Source organism: Branchiostoma floridae, chromosome 14, assembly GCF_000003815.2.
Source record: "Branchiostoma floridae strain S238N-H82 chromosome 14, Bfl_VNyyK, whole genome shotgun sequence".
Taxonomy (NCBI): domain Eukaryota; kingdom Metazoa; phylum Chordata; class Leptocardii; order Amphioxiformes; family Branchiostomatidae; genus Branchiostoma; species Branchiostoma floridae.
In genome coordinates this window covers 15,058,820-15,076,802 of record NC_049992.1, presented here as the reverse complement: position 1 = coordinate 15,076,802, position 17,983 = coordinate 15,058,820, and the positions used below count along the sequence as shown (strand labels likewise).

Here is a 17,983-nt window from a genome sequence, read left to right as displayed (position 1 = left end):
CGCGCCTGCACATCGTTCAACGTCTTCTCCTTAACGACGTTATTGAGCTGTTTTTCTTGACGCAGGTTCGCGCTGTTCGACTATCAAATCTTATCGATGGTATTATTCATATGTGGCTTCCTGCATATCAGTCAAATGGTAGAATCATGCGGGTGTGATGGTTCCTTGGGCGGTAAGGGTAAATGAGGGTGTTTTATTTGACATGGAAAGTTATGCCACACCTTGATGAATGGTTAAGGTGGTATATCACTGCACCTGAGATAATAAAGGAATTTTCTTACTTTTTGTATATTTTGTCGTCTTCTAAGCCATGCTTTTTGTACGTATTAAGCAATATCTAAACTATAACAAATCAGAGAAAATATCGAAAGAGTGACGCAGTGAACTAACCCAGCGGTGACGCAAGCTTGACACAGGTGCTGTGAGATACCGCCTTAGCTTATTCAGTTTCAAACAGTATTTCATGTAGTATGCTAAGGGCCACGTGCCATCAAATATCGAGTTTTGTTGTCCTTTCCTAATATCATTCCTGTAGTTACTGCATTTATACAGTTGGAAAACATCTCTGTGCATTTAGAGCTTTGCTGCACTATGTGCTTTTGGTCATATAAGACAGAAATTGGACATCCCGTCCGTAAAATTTATACACTTCTCGCATTTTATGTATGACATGAAAGGCACTTGAAGTATCTCCTACAACCATATAATACACGTGCCTTTGTGGACTTCAAACGTGAGGTCTGCTTACAGGACAGCCTACAAACTTTATTGCACCTTTCTGTAAAGGAAATCATACACCTCATTAAAAATACATGCCGGTCTTAAATGTGTACTTTTAACGCACGTCTAGAATATATGTTGGAGATGTTGGTATGGCGGTACTTAAAATGTGCAGGGTATAGAACTTGGGAGTAGTGGCCTAGGGCAATGGTTTATTCATCAAAGCGTAGAATACGAGAGAGAACTAGCCATGAATTGTAAGATCGGGAATGCCTCCCATAGATAAAATACAACAACCGACGTATCGCTGTCTCTTCTTTCAGCAAGCGGAAGGATTTATGATAGAAGATGAAGCTGATGTACATGAAATGTTGTCAGTTCGCCATGGAAAACTGACAAGAATCTGCAGAACTCTGTAGTCTCTTGAAAAGTGGATCTCACAAACGGCGACTAATGATGGAAACGGGGATAAGCAGAGAGTATAAATAAAACCTCATTTTCCGGCTAAATGCAGGACCCCTAGTGTTCACGCATGTGGACACTTACTCTCTTATGGTGTACTCTCACTGCACTAGCGTCACCGGTGCGGCACTGCAAGGTTCGTAGATGACTCAACGAGTTTTAGAGATAAAGAACGAATTTTCTTCTGTTTTGTGTATTTTGTTGTCTTCTAAGTTATACTTTTACATATTACACAATATATAAATTAAAAATTGCGAAAACAACAGACACAAAAGTGTCGCAGTGAGCGAACCCTGCAGTGCCGCACCGGTGCCCCAAGTGCAGTAAGAGTCCACCTTGAAGCACCTGCCAGGAATTTGCTGTAATACTAGTAGTTAGTATGTGCGTAGATAGCTCTCTTTATGTAAATATGTGAGCAAGACTTGAGCACCAAGCTCAACTGTACTAAATTAACCTCATTACTTACACACACTTTGTGACTGGCTAATCAATAATTCTGGAACCAAAGGAAAGCTCAATCGAACATGAAAGACAATGTTCCTCCGAGTCTTTGAAACCAATAATTGAGTCTAGACTCCGGTCGGCAAGCACGTGGATGTCTTCAGTAGAGGAGGAAATGAACTCTATTATTTTCTTTTTTTTTTCATTGGCGAACTTGGCATGCATTCTGATGTAGCCGGAACATTGGCGGTGTTTTGCTTGCTGTTACTCCGTAATGGGGGTCAGTAACCTCAGGCAGGAGTATTGTTTTTGTCCGTGTTTGTGTATTCGCAGCTACATAAGATCCTGAAGACAAATCTATTTTCATTTTGGCATATCAGATGTTATTGAGGTTCCGATGATGCAGAATTTGGGCACCGAAGCAATATTTTCAGGTTTGGGAGTATTATAGATCGAAACCCCTATCTTGAAGGTGTGGTACAGTCCACAGTTGGCGTTTGTGTTATGCAAACTTTCCCTGGCAGTAGTAAAATAACCACTCTCCAAGCAGAGGTTAGACCTGTGTTTATTACTTGTCTGATACGTGTCTTATGCAATCTGGACCCAAACAGCTATTCTCCAAGCAGAGGTTATGCGCCGACTTGCTACACTGTTGATCCGTATTTTCCGTTTGGATCTTGTGCAAGAACTGGTGACCACGATATACGTAATCAGCTATAAGAGCTTATTGCTCTTCCGTTCAATGAAAAATTGTGAATCAATCTTTACAAAGCGCCTAGCTTGTATCCTTCCACGTTGATTATTAATACATACCGGCGTGTCATCTCATTTCCATTTCAGAATTCTTCACAAGCATTTAAGCTTGTTCGACTGTCTAATTACACCGGCGCCATGTGGCATACAACAAATCTATCAGTCCCCCAAATTAATCCACCAGGTTTGAGTAATCATCTCGTGAGCTCCCGTAGCAGAGGGCCGATGTAATTGTTGCCTGGAAACAACTCATGAGAAGTGGTCCTTCCTATCCACTCAGTGTTCCCTTGTCCGTAAATGTTAGCGGGTTTGTGTATGATGAACACCGTGGCGTGTGGAGGCAATCCCGCCAAGATAACCTTTCCGCCACGCTGCCTCCTGACGCCCACAGAGCCTTGTGTCGAGAATAACTTGAATAAGTTCAGGAAGTTCGCTAGCAAGTCATGGGAATGCTTAACTCTTGACACTACCTCTGCATCTTCCCCACACGCGGGCTAAACACACAAGATAGCGATGGTTCCTCTGGAATGCACGCTTCGTTTCATTCCTAAGACGAACGACCCAATATACCAGGGTGCTTTTCCACATCACGTAAGGTCAGAAGTTAAATGTAATTTGCTGATGAATGAATACCACTGGCGCAGCATTTCTATTAATCCTAAAACCACACGGAATTGTTCTCCCTTTGATCACCAGAAAACGTTTAGTCACAGTTGGTCCACTTCGCGACCTCTGAGCTTGACCCTTTGTCCACCGTTCTGAGAGAGGAACACACCATAGATATTTTTAGATGCCTTCATCAACTCCATGTTTGGATGGGTTTCAACCAGGTGCACTCCAGTCAAGACACGTTTCCACTATTCCGCTAGTTGTGTCCCTTGTATCATTGACCTTGTATTGATTCCCCAATTGCTGCGTAAATGCGATTAATCTTTTATTACAGAGACTACTTGGCCCCCTTTCAAGGCTGCAATAACAGTCGATATGGCCTCAACCCTTTGAAGAGAGAAATGCAGAAAGTAATTCTACGTGACGGGCATTGCCCACCTTTTAGTTGGCTTCTATCAAACTTTGTGGTCTCTCGTTTAATTAGATTTAGGTTAGTGGTTTTGGGTACACATCACAAACCCAGAGCTATTCCCGTTATCTTCGGCTCATTTACTGCGAATGCAATCTTCACGTCAGTAATCTTTATTTCATTAGTGGCGAGGATCAGTGCTAAACCCTGTTTGGTTATTTGCATTGAAGGCTAATACAGCAAGAGTCTATGAGGGGGTTAGTGATCATATACCCTTGGAATAGAGGCATTTGTGCTGACATTTCCACCCTTTGTCTGACAGGTTTGAAAGCGCACAATTTTCAAAACGAGCTACGTATACGCATGTTTCAATATCTTGTTCAATCGAATCCTCTGGCCCCCCGCTATTTTTTTATTATTGGTGTTGTGGATATTGGTTTATGAAAAGCACAAATGAACTAAAAGTAATCGATGGACTAACTTAATAGAGATCAATTTAGGGTAGTTTATAAGCCGTGTGTTCTTATTTTTCTATGTTTGTGTTGATTGCATTAAGCCAAGGGTATTAAATTGCAGTTAAACTTGAGGGCAATATTTTGCATATAAACAACTTGATATCTTGGCAACAATTTGTCAGAAAAAAGTTAGTGTCCTCAAAAGTAAAACCTTCCCTAAGCTTAGATTGTTTTATTTTCCACCTGACCTCCCGTCCAAATTACGGTATAGGATTGTGCTATTTACAATCCAACGTGTAGTTATGGATTTATGACACGTTATCCTCACCGAAGGTCACCGGCATCCTCTGACAATTCTGTGCGATCAAGGATTGATAGTGTGCCGGTCAGACCCCTCTATTTGTTCTCGCCTGGAGTTGCCCATTACGCGTGGCATTTGCCCTTCTGTAGCATCTAAGGCGACCCAAATGTGTTGTGAGTAGTTACAGACACCGCTGATTCTTCCCAGTCAAAGGTGGTAATCTCAGGGATTCGTTGCCATGCCGCGAACAAATGGTAATTCCCATTTGCACCTTGTGGATGTCAGGCGCAGTCTTAGTTATTGGCACCTCATGGCGCGTCCGAAATCCTCTCTATATTCAAAGACATTCCGTGCCGTTATTGGCAGAACCGTTACCGCTTAGCTGGCAAGGTAAGGTTATTGCACAGGTAAGCACTCGATTCAGAACGTGGTCAACGAACGTTAGGGCAAAATATCTAACCTGCATTTATATGTTTGAATTTCTATATTGAACAATTGCAGACATACGATATTTGCAAGCAAGTTGTGACATGCCGCACAAAATAATAGATTTTCTCAGCGGTACTTTTCCAACTGTCGCGCCCTGCTTTCAGTGGAGCATCCGTAACAGCTGTCAGTGGTTACAAATGGTGTGTCGCACCGGCAGACAAGCGATGGCGCTCACGGATCTCAGAACATGCGTGGCAACCTGTTGGTCACGAGTCTTATTTACCTAATGCTAATAAGGCATGTATCATCTCTTTTGTTCTCCTTAACCTGTGAACATGAAACGTATAAATGATGCAGCATCCTCGCTCTGTACTGACCCTAGTTGGTCACATGAAAGCAAGACGTACAGACCGAAGCTGACACGTGATTGCCTAAGTTACATTAATAACGTGACTACCTCGCTTGGGTCGATCAACAGTTTGATAAAACACAGCGGCACTTTTTCGACCGACGCATCGGCAAGAGGATGAATATTTGATTTATTTCGTTATCTATATCCACGGAGACGAACAAAGTGTCGCATCGACGTCCCCTTATTGGCTCATCCATCAAAGGTACAAAGCTCTTCTGACAAGCGAGGAAACCATTTAACCAGACCCCAGAGCCACCAGAACACTAAACCGTCGAAGGCGGGAATATGAGGTGTAAATACAGCCACCGTCAAATTCCCAAACCCGATGCATTTTTTTCTGCCTAATTTATCATTGCCAACCAAACTCATCTGATATCACTTCTGGGCTTTTTTTTTTATTAACTGATTAATGATTAATTAAAACTTTTAATAGAATTTAGAAACAACATTGCTGCTTTGCTGTAAGGTATTTTGCATCCATATGAAATTAGTCTGTCTAACTGGCTTTAAGATAAAACTAAAATACTGCGGAATTAAATTTACTCAAATCTAGAGTATGATTACTTCGTTTGACTCTAAGGTATATTTGATACAAAAATTTACAAAGATGATTGAAATTATGTAATAATTCATACCAAAAGTATCCAGGTAATGTCTAGGTTTATGTGATGTGCAAGTGACGATGTAATATATTATGATTCAGGCCGACATTATTGTTAACATATTCATACATCCCGAATCTGAAATACCCACAAATGTACCCACAGAAACTACACAATGCAAATCCACACACGAGAGTCTTGGATATATATTTCAGGAATATTGCAATAATGAAATCAGTTGGTGGTTGTTGGAGAGGATTTACTGGTACTTCCCTCGTGGGACAGAGAAGTTAAAACGCAGCGGCAGAAGCTGCGATGATGGGCCATATCGCTCCGCCTTCCGTTAGGATTTGCTTTATCTCTCCGCTAGCATCTGCTGGCTCATTGCAGAGCCTGCGTGTCGGTGCGTGCGGTAGGCTTTTCGCGATCGGAATACCCGCGTACGACCAAAGGATCGTTATATTGGAAAAACGCGGTGAAAAGGTGTATTGATGGTGATGGTTTGCAGTTTTTCACCCATTTGGTGTTTCGTGTGGAGTTCAGGCTAGGGGTCCCCCTCGAGGGAAACAGGCAGTAACCATGGGACGTCCTACCACCAGTCTACTCGTGCACATCGCGGCTAGTATTGTGCTGTGGAAAGGTAAGTCACTACGCTCCTTGTGTTATCCCAACATCGCCGCATGTAATGAGTCCGAACACTTTTATCTATTTTTCGATTACTTCTCGTCTGTCCATGGGAAAGATTTAATGATCTTAATTAACAATTCCGACAATCAATCGAATGTGTCTCTCCAGTTGACACAGTAATATCTTACTCTCATCTGCAGGGGTTAGGGAAAGTGGGAGAAGAGATCAATGAAAATGGTATGTTGCACGGCCGCAATTACCATTCACAGAATCACTTTAGCAATGTCGACTGCATTTTATATCAACGTGGCATGATGTTGTATTTCCTTTCGACTTGGAACCAAAATTTCTCTCTACCCACCCCTCCCCCCCAAAACAACAACAACCGCTATATACATCAGGCACGCAAAGGTTTAAAAATGATCCAAAATATTTATTATATCTTTCGTCATGGGATGAGCTGATGATTACTCTAGCCTTGCGTTATGCCATTGGTTAGGTGTAGATGTTCGTCATTTTTCAGAGACGTCTAAATTTCGACCGGCTATTTGCTTGGAATAACTCTATGTTTCCCCGTAGCCCGGGCTCCTATGCCACATGTAAGCAGGCTGTGTCGATATATAACACCTGGCTTGTATGTAACACGACCTGGGTCGCTATATTATACGAGTACTCCTGCTCGTGTGAACATCTGGTTGATGGAAATCTTCTCCACATTGTTGTGGAAAGTAGTGCCGCCTGGGAAACCCGTCTCACGTACGTGTTGATTCCGGGTCCCAGTCGGTGCAATTAACAGAATGTAGAGGGTAACGGTTCGGTCTCGCAGGGTCCACAGGTCTTTAGGAAAACAGCGCACAGACCACATCGTTACCAGCCGGGGGATTGTCGCTACCTATTTTGCACTGCTCATGGGATCAAGTATATGTCAAGGACTATACATCTATGTTAAAGTGTGCGTAGAAAAACATTTTCAAGGACTATGTTATTACCATTGGGCTGAACTATTTTTTACCTACAGGCCGTCCTGCGAGGAAGATGAAATGTAAGAAAAAAACTTAAGATGTAAAAATGTATTTACTTAATAATATCAAGAGATGTGGCGACATGCATCATCTTTATCTCTCTATGTAGGCGACGCATTTAGGTTTGCCTACAAGGTAAGAGAACCATTAAGGCTTTTTTTGTGTCTGACCCAGGGCAGAATATGATCTATTATCTTGCCTTTATGTAGACTGACTTTGTGTTTTTAGGCATCAGGCAAACATGTATGGATACGTCTTTTGCTTTGTGTTTTTCTCTCTCAAGATGGCATGATGATTCCATCTACCATTCCAGCGCTACCCGGCGGCTCAAAAACCTTCCAAGATGCAGGAGTTGATAGTGGATGTTACTTGCCTTGAAGAGAGTACAATAGATAGAGAGGCTGCATTTTGAATATTCACCACTGCCCAACGCTATCCGCATAGATGATGTGCAGAAGACACGGACAAAACCTAAAGGAATAAAAGAAAAAAAAAAACATAAATGATAACTTCCACACAAAATAGTCATCCATTACATTGCAAATCCACAGGGACGTTCTGTTGCATCTATCGCTTCAGGTAAGACTTTTAAAAGTTTCAGGAGCGCTGAGTGCTGCATATCGTTGCTTGACCCACAGCAAAATGGTATGGACTTGACTTTGTAAAAGGAGTGTCTCAGAAATGGGTTTATGCTCATCTATAGTTTTCCTACGGGGAAGATAAATGCACTTTACTCTTTGTCTGGTACGTATATTGGTCAGCATTAAAACATCCGGTAGCGTACTACTGCCTGCCGGCCTCTCAAAATACCCTCTGAATACGGTTAGCCAGAAGGGTAGTTCTAGCTTGAGCATATTGAAAATAAACCTGCTCTCACATATACTCTAGTGTAAGTTACATCTGTGAATGTAGTCAACATTACACTTTATATCCGCACACAAAATCGCTTAGGCCCCCTTTCCACTAGACGGCGATCGTGCTGCGCTCTCACTGCGACCTAAATAGGATATGTGTAATCTTTACTTTAACACTTGGTATATCATACAAAATGTAAAAGTGTGACTGAGAAGACAACAAAGCACACAAGGTGTAAAAAGATTCGTTTCTTTTCTATAGAATTCGTTGAACGATCTGTCAAATTTTCGGTCGCAGAGAGAGCGCGGTGAGAGCGCCGTCCTAGTGGAAAGGGGGTATAACAAAATAGCTTTCGACCCATTGCTGACGTCACACTTCCGGTCTGGATGTGTGACTTAGGCTTTGGGTCATTTCCACTTTACAAGGATCTTTACGAGGGCTGATCGAAAGCTTGTTGGTAAGCGCTTTATTTTTTGCACGGATGTAGAGTTTAAAATTGTAACATACTTCTCTCACATATTTTATTTTGGATAAAAACATGATAAAACCCCCAAAAGTGTCAAATATTTGTAAATGCAATTGCAAGGGGAATGAACGTCCCTTTCTAAGAACACCAATGATCCATGTAATAACTTCCAACTGCCTGCTGTCTCAGTTGGGAATCCGTAGTCTCTTAAAAACAATCAACTAGTAGTTAATTACCTTGTTTGTATCTCCCTTTGACATGTAGCCGTTTTTTTAGCCGTTCGTAATCTCAGCATACGTCAGATTTATTTAAAGATAGTGATTGTATCTACCTCGTCAATGTAAATATGTCAGCAATAATAAAAAGGGAGGAGATTTGAGCTATCTCTGAATCCAGTTTTTCTTATCTTGGATTTGCAGTGTCCTGAAGGAAGTGAGCTCGAATAGAACAGACAATAATTCTTATGCTTGTGGAGGGCTCTTCGTGAAGCAAGCGTCTATGGTGTCATATTTCACCGCTGCGGCTACAGTTTTGTTATTCACTCTAATCTGTTGGTCCAAGGTCAAGTAAATATTGGTCTGGCTGAGTTCACGCAGACACAGACCTTAATCTGTCTACGAATGTTCACTGTCCCCAGATCGCCCATATTCCGGGTAGGTTGAATAAAATCTAGACAGGACCTGTAAGCGATGATTGCAAAAATGGAGGTACAGTTTTTGATGTGTGTTTGTGTGTGTGTGTTAGTGTGTGAGCGTGTGTGTGTGTGTGTGTGTGAGCATGTGTATGTGTGAGCGTATGTAGGTGTGTGTGTGGGCATGTGTGTGTGTGTGTGTGTGCGTGTGTGTATGTGTGTGTGTGAGCGTGTGTGTTTGTGTGTAAACGTGTGCGTGCTTGTATGTATGTAGGTATGTATGTGTGTTTGTGTGAGCTCGTGTGTATGTGCTTGCCTGCTTTTTTTTCCAGATATTCATGACCAACAGAACGACTGAATGAATTGTGATGATCTTTGTTTATGGGTAAGTCACAGGAAGACGAAGGTTGAGGGAAAGTTTGGGCCCCCTACTGTGTACCATCGGTACTTCAGCACGGCATCCGGATTTTCCATATATTTTTTTCTGGACATGCTATGGTCTCGTTGCCCCTGTGATGAGCAAACTAGTCTTTATTTCGAACTGAACCATGATGTTATTTGTGTAGAACGTGGTGTGCATTACTCAATCACTGATAGGGATCACATGCTACGTCATCGCGTAGTTAGAAACGTGAGGGCGAGGAAAGATTGATGAGTATGGGGTTCCAGATACCTGTAATTTCTGTCACTCATCATCGTCAGTTCCTCGGTCCAAACGAGTTGTTAAAAGCCGTAGCAATCCATTCTCCACCCTTAATAACACTGTGACCGATGGTTTCTGGAAGCCTGTGCAAGTAATTTAATGCCGAGTACGCAATTTTGGGCATTTTATGCGGGTCAACAGCAAAAGAGACAACTGTAACGACTGTAGCCAATTGCTTTCTCCAAACCTCCCACTATGTCACTGTTGAGATAACAGGTATTTTACATGGCCGGTTTCAGCGTGTTTACTCTCTTAGATAAGATACCTCGGAAGGGTAGTCTTTTTGTGAGGTGCCTCATCATTAACTATATCCACGTAGTGTGTACTCAGGGCAGCAGCTATTGAGTCTTGTCAATTTTCCTGTGCGACCTCGCTGTGGGAGCAGCGGTTGCCTGCTACATGTAGAATATATAACCCTACTAATGAAGTCCGCACACGTATGAACCCATCCTTGTGGTGACCTTCACTATGCTTTCTTGGAGGATCCTTGTTGCAGGGTTGTGCGCGCCAAAGGTGAGGCGTTATCTCCCATGTCAACATAAGACCGCCGCCTTAACGTGATAATGAGTCCAGGAGAGATATAAGACCATATCAAACTGGTAAAAGGAAGGTCAGAACCTACCGGCGGTCGGTACCACCACATTCAACGACTAACACGCGTGAAAACATGATTGTGGTCCACAAGTTCCGGATGTGTTTGATAATGATATAGTACTGTAGCGGTAGAGTACAGTAATGACAAGAGAAGAATTAGACATCCTTCCTTTCTATTAGTGACAAATCATTCCAAAGGACCTAATGTTTTTATATGTGATAGTGTATATGTGTAATACCCTTAGGCTTACATAGTACATAGTTAGATGTTGGACTGTGTAAAATCAATTCCTCTACAATAAATTTCATTTGATAAAGAACGTGAGACAAGGTGCTATTTGTTTCACACCTATTGATGTAAAACTTTCATATGAAGACGATAGAACCGGTACGAAATAAATCATGAAAGCGGCAAGATTGTCAGTTTATTGGCCGTTTTACTATTGAGAAGTAATCATGCTATAATACAGAGCAGATTGTGCGATGTATTTATATCTAGAAAGTTGAGTTTGGTCACGCACGGAGAAATTAACATTAAATTTTGGACGTCTACCTCAACATTTACGACGTCCCGATTATTCTAATTTTACGCTCCATTAATGTTATGGGACCGACATTGTAGAGTGTCCGCCTACTAAAAATCCCTACGCGTATGGAGTTCTTCAGAATGGGGCTCCCGTCTCAAAATTACCAGTTAGAAAGTGATATTGCACAAAAGATGACACTCATATATGAGATTCTGGTGTGGGAGGAAAAGAACGACTGTTAAGGGCCACTTTCCCGACGTGCGGTGTTATCTATATGTAGATGTCGCGACACAGGTGGTCGAGATGCCCACATACCTTAAAGCCAAAATAGAAAACTAGCGGCATTAATGTCTCTCAATGATGGAAAGCATATTCCTTTCAACTTTATAACTGTTCTGTGTGCACCATTTATGGCTTGCAAATATCGATTTTCTCGTTTCATCTTCCAGTATGCAGTGCCGAGAAAGAAGTAGCTATTACACTGCCGGAAGAGGCCGTGGCAACTCTTGGTGACGGAGTGACTTTGCAAGCTGCCTTCGACACAAGCTACAGACTTGTTTCCGTCACGTGGAGTAAACTACACGGAAACGTCACATCCCAGAAAAGGACAAGCGTTCTCTCTTATGTGCCTGACTTGAACATCAACCGTGCATACGGATCTTACAAGGAAAGGGCAAAACTTCTGGGAATGGCATCCCTGCGGATTGATCCCACCAAAACTGAAGATGAGGGCACGTATGCCCTGTCAATCATGACCGACGAACGTGGCACAGCAGAAAAATTCATCCACCTGGCTTTACAGGGTTCGTGTTACACAACACTTTTAATTGAACATAAAATCATGACGACTTGATTTATTGCCAATGTTGTAGGCTTACTCATGCTTGGCTTGCCTTATTTCATTTCATGTCAAAACGAATCTGTGCAGATATACAGGCGCTGACAGAAAAGTAATAGTTTAAACCTATTATTTGGAACAGCCTTACGAATCCTCTATTTGTCTTTCGCCACGATATGGGGGATGTGCACGACACTTTAAACGATTTGATGCGAGGCTCAATGTCCCTTATCTTCCCGGACGGTCTAAATGCCAGACTCCAAAGAGATCTATGAGAAAGAATATGACATTTTGAATGGAATAAGGATTCTGGCATGACAGATATGACAGCCGAATCCATTTGAGGTTGCCATTTATTCCAGTAGTTTGTTCTGAATGCGCACAAGCAGTGAAAGCCTAAGGCTAAAAGATTGCACACACCCGAGTTCTTCCTCTCTCATCAACGTAAGCTCTAATGCAAACCCTCAAACCCATAGATCGTTCTTCTGTCATTGAAAATGTGCTGGTCTGTCAAAAGTGAGACTAAACAAAGCAACAGTGGTATTCTATCGTAGACGGGAAATATCTGACGCAAATTGCTAGCTAAACTTTCTCATGCAGCTGATCTTGACCCAAAACATCAATGAAATGCATTTTACACACCCTGACTCTGAAAGTTATTGTCATCTTGTAGCCCTTGACCTCAATCTTTTGTTCATAAAGGCTGGCAGCCGTTTCATTGGTAATATATAGAATACCTGGATACCATATTGGGATCTGCATTTTTACTATGTACATAATATGCTTGTGATGAATGCAATATATGCAGGGTCATTTGTAATCGATACTATCTGTTGGTTTAATGCATTTTGAACTCATCTTTATTCTGCAGTGGCACCCCGGGTCTCGGTGGGACCCCGGAACCCGTATGTTACAGTTGTGGGCGAATCGGTGTCCCTAGCGTGTAAGGTCACTGATGCCAAGCCTAATATAACTTCACTTTACTGGGAGAAAGACGGTGCGAGACTCGAGGCGAGCAGCTTCTTGGGGAAATATTCCGGAGGAGATGCCGGGACGCCATCTTTGACTATTCGTCACGTGATGAGGATGGATGCCGGAGTGTACACATGTGTCGCCCAGAATTCCGTGCGGTCTGGAGAGGGGCACATCGAGCTGCGAGTACATTGTATGTAAATCGATGTTCTATATAGTTTAAACATAGTCGTGCAATATTCCTTAGGGATACAAATGAATATTAAACTTAGAAGGTAGCATTTGCAAGAAAATACAGTGTTTACCTGCACATAGTCTATCCTAAGAAACTTCTGCCTTAATTATTATAATTTCCCAAACATATAATATATTAATAGCATTCACACTATATGGTAACAGACACCTCTAGCTATATCCTGACACTTGCTACTTTCCCATTTGCCATGGCGACAGCCGTCTGGTCCAAGTCATTGACCTCAACAAAATAAGACGAAGGTGAAGGGGAAAAAATGGAACAAAAATATGGTTTCCTTCCCTGGAGGCAAACATTGAAAAAGCAATCGACAAAGATTCAATATTAAAGAATCATTGATCTACGCTTCTCACTAATGGGTCTGGCGAGTTCCCTATGGACTTCGGCTGGCCACGAAATAGTTCGAAACACCCTGGAACAATTGATGACCTCATAAAAGAGCATATTGATTTTGTAGCTTGTTGGAGTCCACCAGTATTATCACGGGAGAAAAGCCACCACTGTCCTATAAATCATCTCATAATCAATTAATGAATCCATTATTCAATGTAATGAGCAGCCAATTGCATAGATGTAACTATCGAATGCGTCGTCCCAGTATACGTTTACAATAGAGAATACTGCGTCTTCGAAAAAGGTTAGGGAATTTTCCTAAAAGAAGCAGTTCATTTTGTGGCTTGCACTGTAGTCCTTTTGCGATCCTTGTTTCGTTGCCTCGGTGGTATTGTAGTGACTGTTGTTTGTTCGGCACGGGGATGTCTGTTTCCAAGATAACTGAAGAACGATTGAATAGATTGCTTTAATATCTTCTATTTTAGCTTGTTTGTGATTTATCAATGCCAAACTTAAAACACTGAGAGAATCGTTTATGAAATATGAAGTCCACACGAGAATATCCGCAGGCGCTGCACCCATGCAGAAAATGTTTTGCTCTTCTGGCTTTGTAATTATATTTGGATGTTAACATCAAGGTGCATTTTATCTGTCAAAGTTCACAATACAATCCTGAAAAAAACCTATTCCTAGAAATCTACAAAATTTTCCCAAGCTTTTCACATCTTAACGTTCAACAAACATAATCTACTTATTGAAGTACCCATTTATCTACGAAAATGTTGAAAAATTCCTCTCCCACTGCATACGAAAAAGAAGTCAAACCCTCCAGATATTTTGAATAGATATCATTTCCCTTTTTACTTATCCATATATTTCATTTTCATTTTTTGTTAAAGTATACTGTATCACCACTGTCTAACTTTGCAATTAGCCTTTGGGCATAATTTGGCAATTATAATGTTATCCTGTCGACTTCTTAGAAGGTATTCTTACGAGACCACAGATATACGAATGAAGATAAAGTACCAGTACTTAATTTGGAATTCACAAGACGTCGGACTAACCACCTGCAAGAACCGACTTAAATTCTCAGCAAAACCCCACTCCAGATACCACTTCTTCATTTTCGACATTTGTAAATTGGCCAGAACCAGAAAAGAAGACACTTCATCAATCGATACAAAATGGTGTGGTTTTCATCTACAGTGTGGTCTAGAGGTCAGCATGTATGTGTACTGTCTGAAAGCCTGCACATGTATCATACCCGTAATGCTACTTGTTACATACCACAGGAAACACTAATGGGTTTGCCGCCCTGTTCCACAGATTTTGCCTCGATTACAAGCATCTCAGAGCCCGTGGAAGTAACCGTCGGCGATCATGTGACTTTCCGTTGCGTTGCCGAGGGCAGTCCCACCCCGAACATCACGTGGTCTAGAGACGGTTTGAAGTTTAAAGCTAGTTCGGATGAAGCCGTTGGTGACGTCAGAACGAGTGCCCTGGTCCTCAGCGGTGTGGCACTTACTGATACCGGAACATACTCCTGCACTGCACGGAACGGAATCGGTGGACCACGGACCAGAAATACACATGTCGACGTCGTCGGTAAGGCCCCCTTTCCACTAGACGGCGATCGCGCTGCACTCTCACTGCGACCTAAATATGATGTGTAACCTTCATTTTCACGCTGGATGTATCAAAACGTAAAAGTGTGACTGAGAAGACAACAAAACACACAAAGTGTGGAAAGATTCGTTTCTTTTCTATAAAATTTGTTTTGCTGTCAAATCTTAGGTCGCAGAGAAAGCACGGCGAGAGCGTCGTCCTAGTGGAAAGAATATATCATAATGCTATGCTCTAGTACTTATAACTTGCACGATACGCCATGCTTATCTTGGCGGGTATTCCGGCGAATTTTCCATCACCATCTTTTAAACTATAGGTTAGCATGCGCTTATTGATTGAATGTTAGTTAAAGGTATTCGTTAGAGCCTAATAATATTTAATCAGAAACAATAATTCTTACCTCGTAGTCGTAAGTACACGAATTGTTTTAAGTCATAAGTATTCATGATACCTACAATATAATTAGCAAAATATAGTTGCAATTCAGTCCATACTGAACTGAAACTATATTTTCCTCTTAATTTTGTGTAACACTTATCCAGTGATTTACCAAGATATTATGGTAAGAAAATCAGAAGATTAGACCCCCTCACATTAGGCGAAAATCGATCGGACGACGTGTCTGCGAGCTCTAAATTACAAGGAGGCATGACCCTGCTGCCGACGAAGAAATGGCAGGTTCATGCCTCTTCGTAATTTAGAGCTCACAGACTCGTCGTTCGATCGATTTTCGCCTAATGTGAGGGGGCATAAGGGCGCGGTCACATAGATCGTGCGATCGTCGACGTCGTACGATCGCCAATTTCAGGCGTTTTGCAGGACGAAAATGTACGTGTCCTGCAAAGTTCAACTGTCTTGGAACACGAATACTTTCAATTCATCTCGGTGGGTGGTTCTGTCACGGCCTGCTTGAAAATCACATGGCATCAAAATCGCACGACGATCGCACGACCTATGTGACCGCGCCCTCATCACGTACAAACATGCTACGTTTTTTTTAATTTTTAAATTTTATTTCTTTATTTATTCAACATCAAAGTACAACACAGGACAGAGAGGTACTACACTCTAGCAGTACGCTAATATTCACATCACCTCTCAAAAATAAGATAACTGACAAGAACAAGTAGATGACAATATCAAAACAAACAGTTCACAGCTATTTACATATAAGTCAGGTTACAAGGTAGTTGCAAAACGTTTCGTATGTACAATATATAACTGGGTTAACTGTAAGATACTGCAGTCTGTAGAATGTGACAGGAAAGGTGAACCCCTTAATAGTAGATGGATACGGGCTGATTCGGATAAACTATTGAAGTCAAGAGTATTGCCTAGCAGGTTCTGTAGGTTGCCGAAAAAAATAATTCTGTATTGTTGCTACGTTTCAGCTCTCGATGGCGGTTTCACGTCTACAACAGTCGCCATTATCAGTGGTGCAGCTGCCGGCGGCCTGTGGTTGCTGATATGTCTGTGTCTGCTGGTGTATCTATTAAGGAAGCGGCGCGGCGGAGAGAGGAAGAAGTTTACGTATTACTATAGCGATGTACAGAGACGGAGTAATGTTGCAACAAGTGAAGGGGGCGGATCAGAACATAGACGGCAGGTTTTCTTAACAGGTAACGGATGGCTTTGTGCTTTCTTGCTGGATTAAGGTAGTATCTCACTGCACCTGGGGCACAGGTGCGGCACTGCGGAATTGGAAAGATTACTCATCGAATTTCAGAGATAAAGAAAGAATTTTCTGACGTTTTGTGTATTTTGTTGTCATACTTTTACGTATCACGCAATATGTAAATTATAGAAAAAAACTGCGAAAATGACACAACACTGTCGCATTGAATGAACCCCGCGGTGCCGCGCCAGTGCCCCAAGAGCAGTGAGATACCACCTTAAAGGTAATTAATTTTGGGCATATTCGTCGTATACCTGTTTATGCTCGAGATAGCCATCAGCTTTGTCTTAGCATGTACTGCATGTGGATGTTGTCGAAGTTTCTCCATTTATAACTCGTAGGAATGCCTTATTCTTAACTGAAGTTTTCATTATTTACAGAAAGAAAAAGCTCCAATGTTGCCTTCGAACAGAGAAGACTGGAAAATGGCGAGCTGATCATCTAGACGATGTAGGATCTAAACCTGGAAGTACAATGGTTTTAACGCCGGGCTTATTGATACTTGACCAATGGTACATTGTTCAACCCGTGCCTCACAATGAGAAATACGTTAGTATGCGTTAGTTGTGAAATACAAGTTGCAATATTTTAGGGCTGTTTTTTTTGCTGGCTTCCAAAGAATTGAAAAAAAAAAGCAAATGGATATCAACATCGATGTGTTAGAACGGGATGAAACGTGGACCAATTACAATGATATTGTGTATCAGTTTATCTATATTATGTATTAAAATATACATTACGATATACTCTACACATACGGAAGGCAGTACAAATATTACGATTGTTGCTTTTTTTCAAAACGGTCCCTTTCCTAGGGCGCTAGATTGTAAGAATACTGCACTGTGTTGTAAAGAATGTATAAGAAGATTTAAATATTAGTTTCATAGTGACTTAAAACAGATGACATATAAAATTTACATCGGAGCAGCGCAACAATGTATATACTCGTAAGTGTACATAATAAAAGATACGTGTTTGTAACGTAGTGAATGTAAAAATGACGGAAATGGGTACCATGACGTCATGTGAGTGAAGATAATTATGTTAACATCATTTACTGAAAGCAATGAACATATAGGGGTGTGCAAAAAGGTATATATTTAAGTTACATCTCCGATAACACGTGTAACATGATATAGCTATGGATACATTTAACAACCTCTTTTCACTAGAGTCTGCGACCGTCTTGCGACCGTCGTACGACCAAAGATCGCTAAATGAATTTCTCTAGACAAAAAAAAACTATTATTTTCACGTTTTGTATG

General features: G+C 41.5%; 1 protein-coding gene across 1 annotated transcript; it reads left to right on the top strand.

Annotated features, from left to right (window-relative positions):
• Positions 1 to 5,933: 5,933 nt before the first annotated feature.
• On the top strand, positions 5,934 to 17,262 carry LOC118429941 (muscle, skeletal receptor tyrosine protein kinase-like). Its single transcript, XM_035840588.1, has 6 exons — positions 5,934 to 6,233; positions 11,468 to 11,821; positions 12,728 to 13,021; positions 14,744 to 15,022; positions 16,435 to 16,662; positions 17,099 to 17,262. Exons 1-6 carry the CDS (start codon positions 6,173 to 6,175, stop codon positions 17,161 to 17,163), a joined length of 1,281 nt encoding a protein of 426 aa, XP_035696481.1. The 5' UTR covers positions 5,934 to 6,172; the 3' UTR covers positions 17,164 to 17,262.
• Positions 17,263 to 17,983: the final 721 nt, after the last annotated feature.

Excerpts from the sequence above, each read along its gene's own strand:
- LOC118429941 (XM_035840588.1), top strand. The coding sequence starts at position 6,173 with ATGGGACGTCCTACCACCAGTCTACTCGTGCACATCGCGGCTAGTATT. Across the intron at positions 13,022-14,743 it reads CATCGAGCTGCGAGTACATT|ATTTTGCCTCGATTACAAGC; the intron begins GTATGTAAATCG and ends CCTGTTCCACAG. Across the intron at positions 16,663-17,098 it reads ACGGCAGGTTTTCTTAACAG|AAAGAAAAAGCTCCAATGTT; the intron begins GTAACGGATGGC and ends CATTATTTACAG.